Source organism: Gavialis gangeticus, unplaced genomic scaffold (genome assembly GCF_001723915.1).
Source record: "Gavialis gangeticus isolate Ggan-Ray unplaced genomic scaffold, GavGan_comp1, whole genome shotgun sequence".
NCBI lineage: Eukaryota > Metazoa > Chordata > Crocodylia > Gavialidae > Gavialis > Gavialis gangeticus.
In genome coordinates this window covers 14,004,898-14,014,087 of record NW_017729014.1, presented here as the reverse complement: position 1 = coordinate 14,014,087, position 9,190 = coordinate 14,004,898, and the positions used below count along the sequence as shown (strand labels likewise).

Below are 9,190 nucleotides of genomic sequence, written 5' to 3'. Positions count from 1 at the left end.
GCGTCTCGGAGCCCCGGGTGGGAGACGCGCTGGGGCGTGCAGTTCCTGTCGGGTTTGGTGTGCGGCTGCCCCGGCGTCGGTTTTCAGTGTGACACTGATAATGCGGCCTGCCAGCCCGCTTTTGGCTTTCGCTTCCGTCTTGCTGAGCCCGGCTCTTTTATGTCCTGTGCTGTGGTTTGCAAGGCACGGTCTGAAGGGTTCGCTGACTCAACCCCGGGCGGCGGGAATCGAAGGAAGGAAGCTGGCTGCAGCCAAGGAAAGGAAGCCAGTCGTTTCCTTTCTGCGTCCACGCGAGTGGGGGCGGGAGGGGGGATGTAGCCCGATAAAAATGAGATGGGAAGAGACATCAGACCTGCTTTCTCCCACATGCTCTTGGCTTGACACCCCCCCAGCACGTGCCAGCCCTCAGGGCAGCGGAGAAAGAGAGCTCTGGTCAGTATTTGCCCAGTGCTGAGCAGCAAGTCCAGACTCCCGGGAACGCACCACCTCCGGGCTCCCTGGGCCTGTAGCAATTGCATTCAGTCGCAAGAGGGAGCCTCTTTCCTGTGCCAAATTCCCAGAAAAGGAGCAGCCAGCTGAGCTTTTCCTGCAGGTTGGAGTCCAGTTTCTATATCTGCCCCAGGCAGCCCAGGATCATGGCATATATGGTTTGTGAACCATTTCTTAGGGACTTCAGCCCAAATTTTCTATATATAGATAGCAGCAGCAGGAAAGGCTTGTATACAAAGGACACGCACCCCTGAGCTAGGGACTGTGTCTGTATCATGCAGCTTTCTTGCAGCAAGGCGTTCCCCGGGCCTTCTTCCACTCCAACCAAGCATCCTTCCAGCAGCCAGGGCAGTGTTTCTTCTTGCCAGGGGACCAGGGACCAAACTGTGCATGAGTCCTGGGCCACTGGGGCATGGAGCATGCAGTCAGTCTGGGCATCTCTGGCATCTCCTGCCGTGCATTTGTTAAAGGAACAGTAGGAAGTGGTAGGGAGGAGAAGGCACTGGGCATCAGGAGACCTGTTGGCACTGCCACTGCCCTGCTGTGTGACCACTGCCCCAGTCCAGCATCACCTCTGCCAGCACCCAATGCCACGCGCTCCAGAGAACCAGGGGGCACTGCCATTGTGTGCCCCTTTATGTGATGCTGCTGTTGGAGGGAGTCATCCCTAACCCCCAGAGTCACTTGCTGAGGTCAAGCTTTGCTCTTCAATAGCAGCAAGCACCTCAGAAAGGCCCCATAGATGGGGACATTACACCCCAGAGCGGGAAGGACAGCTCTCCTAGAAATGTCTCCTCTTAACGACTCACGGTGCTGTTTGCCTTAGACAGGTGCCCAGCTGCTGCCTGTTGCTTCTACGGGGCAGGGGTTGGCATCCTGGGAAACTCCTATCCATACTCTGGGGCTTCTGGGTGGCACTCGGGGCAGCAAGGTCTCCCCGGGATCTTGCACCCACCCCCTCCTGGCCCACTGCCCATCATCCCAGCCATGCTCCAAATCCAGAGCTGAAATGAGCCCCACAGGTCAGCAGGAAAACAAGGGGAAGAGATGGAAACCCATTGGCTGGCAAGCCCCCAGTCTCTCGCCCACCGTCTATTTATGGCGCTGCCCTCCTGGTGCCCTGCGCATTTAGAGCGTTTCATATGACAGGCGGCGGGCGGGGGGGAGGCTATTTTGGGCCTGTGAATGGGGCCTCGCTGGAGACTTGGCTCACCATGCCCTCATCAAGAGGACAACACCGTGTCGTGCCGGGGGGACTTTGCTGCACTGCTCTCTGCATGGCCCAGTCCTCAGCATCCATCGCTTCCAAGGTAGGACGGTCTGCGTCCCGGCGGCTGTGTCCTCACGCCCGCCCGGCCACGCTCCCCAGAGGCTTGGTGCGAAAGGCTTGACAAAGGATCAGGGCAGGACTGGGGAGGCGACTTGTTGTTTTGCAAAGCCTCTGCTGGTCCAGCTGTGTTTGGAGTCACGTTTTTGGCACCTTGTTGTGCCAAGCAGGAAGACGCAGGCAGCTCCAGGGACCAGAGCTCCCATGGTGTAAATGGAGGTTGAGGGGAAGTGCTGAGGATCTGACCCAAGGAGCTCTAGTTGGTGTACAATGTGCAGGGGGGGAGTGGGTCAGGTACCATCAGGTTCAATCGCAGAGGCTGATCCTGGACGGACTGTAGATGAGGTGTAATCAATGTGCTGCCCCGTGGAAGGAACCGAGAGGCCCAAGCTGGACGCAAAACAGATTAATCTCTGGATCTGGCTGGGCGTCTCTGTGCTCCGCAAGGTGCCCCCCCAGCCTAACTCAGGTGCAGCAGGAGAAATCCTCAGCCACCACGATGCCATTTAAGAGACTGCCCAAGAAAGTGCTTCTTCAAGTCTGTTTGGCAGGAGCTCGTTGCAGCATGTGCCACTGTTAAAGCCCCTTGTCCCCCAATGGGATGTGCAGGTAGAAGGCACCTGTCTTGTGCATATAGGAGCCAGGTGTAGGGGCGTCCCAAGTGGCCCTGCCCTGCTTCTGGGTGGCCCGAGGTGTCTGTATAAGACACGCCTGCCCTGCTGACTATGCCCGGAGATGTCCTCCCCTGCACCGACTTCAACTGGAAGTGAATGCGGATGGCAGCAGTGCAGGGACCCGAGCAGACGGGATTAACTGAACACACCAAGAGCTCAGAGATGGGCTGAGCAGCACCTCGGCCTCTCCCCTCCCTGCTGGGGCCCCCGGTCTCACTACTGCCCTGTTGCTTTGTCACGGTAGAGATGGATAATTTTGAGTACAGCATCCAGCTGAGTGACAGGGACTGGGCAGATTTCTACTTGGCCTCTGAAGAATGCAGCTTAATCCAGGCTGCCCTGGCCACGGCGGACGATCCAGGGCTCAGTGACATTGAGCAAGGGGACACTGTGCCCGGCGAGGACTGTGGAGCTGGCACAAGCAAGCCGGTCACTATAAGGGTGTGCTGTACACCTCTGCCGGGCAGAGAAAGCCACCCCCCATGCGGGGACACCAGAGACGCCGTCCCCTCCCAACCTGCTCATGGGCATTTGGCCCCGGAGGAGGTTTTGTCAGGCAGTGAGGACGAGACGGAGCTGGGCTCGGTCAGCCGGTTTCTGTGGGAAAGCAACCAGCCCGGGTGCCCCCGGCGCGCTGTGTCCATGCCAAGGGCCCAGGAAAGCCAGCTCCTCTCTCCCGCCGGAGCTGAAGCTCCTGGCGCAGCTAACCATGTTGTCGCACAGCTGCTCCAGCCCCAAGGCTTCCCGCACGAGGCTTCAAGCCAGGCAGCAGAGGGCGAAGGGGCAGCAGCTCTGCCACTAGCAGGGGAAGGAGCTGCAAGGAGGGGTCAGGCTGCAGAGGCACCGAGGGACCTGCCTCAGGGGACCACCCACGACCCAGAGGGAGAAGAGCCCCACATCCGTGCTGGGGTGGCAAAGCCCCAACAGCCTGTTCACACGGCAGACCTGAGCCCCCTGGCACGGGTCACGGACACACCAGGTGGAGACACAGCTAGCAGGCCCCTCTGCTCAGAGTCCACACGATGGGACCCACACAGCAACGTGCCCCAAAGCCCAGCCGCAGAGACCCCAGTGCCAGCGTGCTCCAGAGCATCCGAGCAGTGTCTGGATCATGGGGGAGCCTGGGCTGATGCACGGTCCTCCAGCAACTCCCAGGACGTCGTCCACCTCCAAGGGCCAGCGAGGCAGGGAAAGAGCCACAAGCACCTTGCAGCATCTGCAGTCAAGGCCACACCTTTGCTCCAGGGGCCTTCTGGCATCAAGGCACAGGACAGCCTGGGTCCTGCCAAGGATGGTTTAACTCCTTTGGTCCCACTTCCAGAGACAAAGGGGAAGGAGGTGGTGAACACGCCAGGTCCTGGGAGCCAGGAGGAAGCAGGGACAGGCAGGATCCTGCTCCATGGTGTCGCGAGGGCAGAAATGCAGGGCTCGGGGCAGGGGGTGCAGTGGCCAACACGGTCTGCAGCGCAGCCTGCAGCAGGACTGAAGTCAGTGAGGCCCAGGAGGCCAGCACAGGCTGCAGGGCTGGAAGCTGGTGACAGTGAGCCCCCAGGTGCCGTCGTGGAGAGAGAGGAGCATGTGCCTTGTGCAGCAGCCGAGGAGTCTGGGGAGGGCAACGCACCTGCCCTGACCTGGCCGGAGATTTATGACTACTTCTTCTGCAACGTGGAGGGCCAGGAGAGGGGGGATTACCACTGGGGCGAGGAAGGGGAGGGGATGCCCACGGCCTCCTCGGAGCAGGAGCAGCCGGTGCCCGAGATGTACGGGCCAGAGATGTACGAGTACTTCTTTGCCGACCCCGACAGGAGCAGGAGCGGTGGGTGGGGAAGCAAAGGTGAAGCCTCAGAGTCAGCACAGTGCATCAGCTGGGACCAAGCATCACCCCATGATGATGAGGGGGACCCAGGGGAAGCCTCAGGGGAGACCCCAGACTTCTCCGTCCCTGAGGCTTATGAACATTTCTTTGCCAATGGAGCTGGGGAAAGGAAGAGCTGGAAGGTGACGTCCCTGCGTGCGCCAGACTCTAAAGCCAGAAAAGCCATCAGGGTTTTGAAATCCCTCCTGGGGAAGCCAGTGCATCTGGTCAGAGGCCGGCCCCCTGACCCCAGGGCTCCAGCAGAGAGAAGCCCCCAGGAAAATTTGCCCCTGCTCCCACTGCAGCTGCTGGGGAGAGGCCAGGCTATGCCAGAGGACCTGGAGAAGGCCCTTGATCTTGCAGGTAAATGCCTGATTCTTGTGCATATGCATGTCCCTTCCCCCTGCCCTATGCCTGGGCCAGGGGTGCCCCTTTCTGCACACAGGTGGGTTGGCTACACATGGAAGCAAACCCCACAGTGTCCCACAGGGTCCTGCCCCACAACCATGCCCAATGCCCCTTTCCCATGAGCTCCTCAGTGTCTCTGCCCACAACCAGCGCGCCTCCTCACCTCCACTGCCCTGGGCTGCTTGTCCAGAATGAGCACCTCCTTCTCCATCAGTTTGTCCTGTGCTCATTTCTCCATTGCCGAGACCCAGCCCCACATGCCCATTCCCTCCGAATCATCATCATTACCCTAAATTTCCAAGTGCTGCTGCGCAGAGGTAGTGCCAGTGCCTCCCTCATTTTGCACGACTCACACTAACCAGGCTGTGCCAGCCCTGAGTTGGTCAAAAGTCCCATCCTCGTTTTAATTTCAGCCATGTTGGAGGGTACCCTTATAGCCAAAAGTCCCTCAGTCTCCTTAAAACACAACTTGGTTACATGCAGCTGGGTTTAAACCAAGCTGTCGCCATGTTTTCCTGCCATGGTTGGATTTTGCATTTGGTTCCTCACTGCCAAACACAATTTAATGCCACTAGTGCTGCAACACCAGGCTGCTTTGTTGGGTTGCCTCTTCTGCTGACAGCAGTATTGCCCCTTTGCAGAGCAAGCCCTGGCCTTATAAGTTTGCTTCCCAATGGAAGACAATCAGTGATATCTGAGGGGAGATTTGATAAGTCTTCAAATACCCAAAGGGCACTTACAAAGAGGATGGAGATGGCAGGACTAGGAGCAATGGCCTCATACCAGAACAGAGTAAATTTAGGTTGGGAATTAGGAGGAATTTTCTGACTGCGAGGGCAGTCAAGCATTGGACCAGGCCACCTAGAGAAGTTTTTCAGGAGTAGGTTAGACAGACGCTCGGCTGGGATGGTTTTGTCAGGGATGATTTTGCTTCAAGCAGGGGGGCTGGACTGGATGACCTTGTGAGGTCCCTTCCATCCCTACTTTCTGGCGATCCTGTGATATCACACGGGCCTCTCTGCACCGCACCTACTGTATCAACCCCACCACGAGGCAACAAATGCCTTCTCATAAAAGACAGCGAGCTTGGAAGACCGTGTGTAACGATGCCGTCTTGGGATGCTTCCCATGACCACACACACACTCAGGGACTGAGGCTGAGCCCTCCCCACACCGGCCACGTAGCAATTTAGGATGGGGATGAGACTTCGCCTTCCTCACACGGGCTGAGGAACCCAGACTTGAACCCTGCTAGTAATGAGCACATAGAAACTCAACCCTGGACTGGCTTCAGGGGTGTTCCTCATCCCAATTTTCCATATGACAATACTGTAGCCCAAACCAGAGAACCATGCAGCTGGGGTTTTGCTGACAAAACAAGGAGCAATGGTCTCAGGTTGCAGCAAGGGAAGTCTAGGTTAGATATTAGATGTTAGGGACAACTTTCTCACTAGCTAGTAAAGCACTGGAAGAGGTTATCTAGAGAAGTTGTGGAGTCTCCATCCTTGAAGGTTTTTAAGACCTGGATAGATAAAGCCTTGGCTGGGATGATCTAGTTGGGGCTGGTCTTGCTTGGAGCAGGGGGTCGGACTAGATGTGACCTCCTGAGGTCCCTTCCAGCCCATATTTCCTATATATAGATAGCAGCAGCCGGAAAGTCTTGTATACAAAGAACACGCACCCCCGAGACAGGGCGATGGTTGCTAAGCTATGGTCTAGCTGGCCGGACAGGGTTGTTAATGGGTACAGCGCTAGCAGGGAAATAAAAGGCAAACTGGGCCCTTCCCCCAGCTCCCAATGGGAAAGCTGTGCAGGCTTTTTAGCTGGAACAGATGAGGAAGATGTGAGAACTAGCATTAATTTAATAAGCTCTCTCCTCAGAGGTGACTCAGGCCTTGCTTATTAAGGCAGGCAGGTGAAGGAGAGCGAGGACGGAAATAAAAGGAGAGGAAATATGAACCTTTCGGACTGCAATCTTGTTTATTTAAAAGCATATACCCGGCTTAGACCCCTGGCGCCTCGTTGTTAATACTGAGTCCCATCCCTTAGTGACTCAGCAAAGTTGCTTCCTCTTTATTTGCACAGAGAACAAGAAGGGGGGCGGGGGAGGGACCCTTAATCTTGGTGGTAACTAATTAATAAACCTCCTTCAATTCAAGGTCTGATCAAATAAACAAGCTCACAAAAATAAGCCGGCTGGTGACAGCCCCTTGAAGGTTGCTAGATCGGGCCTCCAGCAGAGGCGAAGTGGAGGGAGAGTCTGAGACCCTTATTGAAAGCCCTGGAGAGCACTTGGGGAGCGGAAATGGCCCTGGGGGAACCGTGTTTCTGACAAAATTAACAGCAACAAGGCTTAGCTCTTGCAGGATGTTGTTCATCCACTGATCTCAAAGAGCTTTACAAAGCTGAATCACTGTTACCCTATTTTATAGATGGTGAAACCAGCTCTGAGAGACTTGCTTTGGGCTGTACATCAGTAGCAAAGCCAGGACACCCCAGCTCCAGCTCTCTTCACTGGACCATCTCCTTCCAGAGTGGATGGCCCAATGTTAAGGCACTTGGTGGAGGCTAGTGTGCATGTCACAGACTGCTTGTGACATCCTGGGCATGTCACCTAGCTTCTCTGAGCCTCAGTTTTTCCACCTGTAAAATGGGGGAGTGCACTGCCCTAAGGGGGGGAGTTGTGGGGCACTTGGATAATGTATTAAAGGGGACTGGGCAAGGACCTCAAACAGACACATCTGTGACTCTGTTAGCCCACAGCTGGTTCCCTTCTCTGAACTGATCTAGTTCGGGCTGGTCCTGCTTCGAGTAGGGGCTGGACTAGATGTGACCTCTTGAGATCCCTCCCAACCCTCATTTTCTATGATTCGATGAACTGATTGGAAGCTGCTTGCAAGCTCCCAAGTCCATTTGTCACAGGGCCTTTAAAAAAAAAAAACAACTGGATGAAATGAAAGATTACAGGGACCAATTTCCTCAACATGAAATAACCTCAGATTAGGTCTCCCCTCTTCCCCACAAACATGACCATAACCAGACTATGGAGGACAGCAAAAGATCCATGCAGCTCCCTTGCCTTTTGACAGCTTTAGTCAGAGGGGGTAAAAGAAATGAAGATGAATTTAAAAGCCCCAGCATACCAGAAAGACTCTCGCCTGCCCTGGCTGATGGAGAGTACAAACACCAGTATTTCATCTCAGCTTCATGACTGTGTGTGTTGTTATCTCTGCAGCAAGGCCCCATCCCCAGTTAGCACTAACACAGAAGGACATGTGCCTGGTCTTCGTTGCCTTCGCATCCTGGGCCATGAAGACCTCCAACCTGCAGGCTCCAGATGCCTGGAAGACTGGTATGTGCAATGCCCGTGTAGGAGGGGAAAAGCAGTTGGGGCAGAGACCTGTGGAGATTTGCAGGTCGACGTGGCTTAGACAGTGTCAGAATATAAAATACAAGCATACAGCCTATGAGCGGTCTCTCCCTAATTCACCCTTTGGTCACCTTCCTGTTCTCCCAAAACGATCACCGATGGCTTCTAATAATCTCTAACGCCAATAGAAATATAAGCCGCCCAATTCTTATTTCACTTACCCCATCCCCCTACCCCTATTCCCTTTTCTCTGTCCTCAACACATCACTCCTGTTGACTTTAATGGAGTTTGGAGAAAACAGGAGGATTAAGGAATAGCCTGCTCAAGAAGACACCCCACAGCTAATAGTTGGCTTATGTCCTGAAGCATGAGGGTTTCTGCTCCTTCACAGATGTTTATCTTTCCTAGACTAACTGTGCCCAGTGTTAGTTATTTTTTAAATATAAATACACAGTCCCTTTTCTAGGTTCTGCTAAGCTCTTAGCCTTACTAGTCACCCAGTGCTTGAGTGCTACAGAGTAAACACAACATGGACAGTAATCCCATCTTTCGCCAGCATACCTGAAATCAGAATTACACTCTTCTCCTACAAATGAGCCTTTTGTCCTGTTGCCATTTGTTCAAAACAAACCCAGCCCTTCAGCTGAGGCTGAGAGCAGTGCTGGGCACTTGGAGCAAATGGCTAGGCAAGGCTAGCTGTTTCATTCTTGGCTCTCCTCTGTCATTAACTCTATAGGGGTGGTGTCCACCCCTCAACCCCCACACCCCTGCTTCTCCTATGTGCCCACGTAAGTCAGCAGTGACCCCAAAAAAGTCATTGCCCTCTGCTCTCTTCTTCGTATTCCCCAAAAGAGGTATTTTTGCCTACCACAAAAAGAGTTTAGGAGGATCAGTGAACTTGTTGCCCTGCAATCTGTCACTGAAAATGCCATCACAATGCAGAGTAATGAGTAAATAGCTATGACCGCAAGACACAACCAGACAGAAATGGTGGCTGCGGTGGGGCAGAGAGAGCACAACCTGCAGACGCCTGTGTCCTGAAACTCTGGTTTGGAAACAAGTTTGC

The 9,190-nt window shown here is 54.8% G+C and overlaps 1 protein-coding gene across 1 annotated transcript in view; it reads left to right on the top strand.

Moving 5' to 3' along the window:
• Nucleotides 1-2,736: 2,736 nt before the first annotated feature.
• PERM1 (PPARGC1 and ESRR induced regulator, muscle 1) overlaps nucleotides 2,737-9,190 on the top strand; it is a 13,932-nt gene continuing 7,478 nt past the window's right edge. Inside the window, exons 1-3 of the mRNA XM_019511554.1 lie at nucleotides 2,737-2,911; nucleotides 3,812-4,708; nucleotides 7,989-8,105. Coding sequence (XP_019367099.1) covers nucleotides 2,737-2,911; nucleotides 3,812-4,708; nucleotides 7,989-8,105 — 1,189 coding nt within the window. The remainder of the gene's footprint in view (nucleotides 2,912-3,811; nucleotides 4,709-7,988; nucleotides 8,106-9,190) is intronic.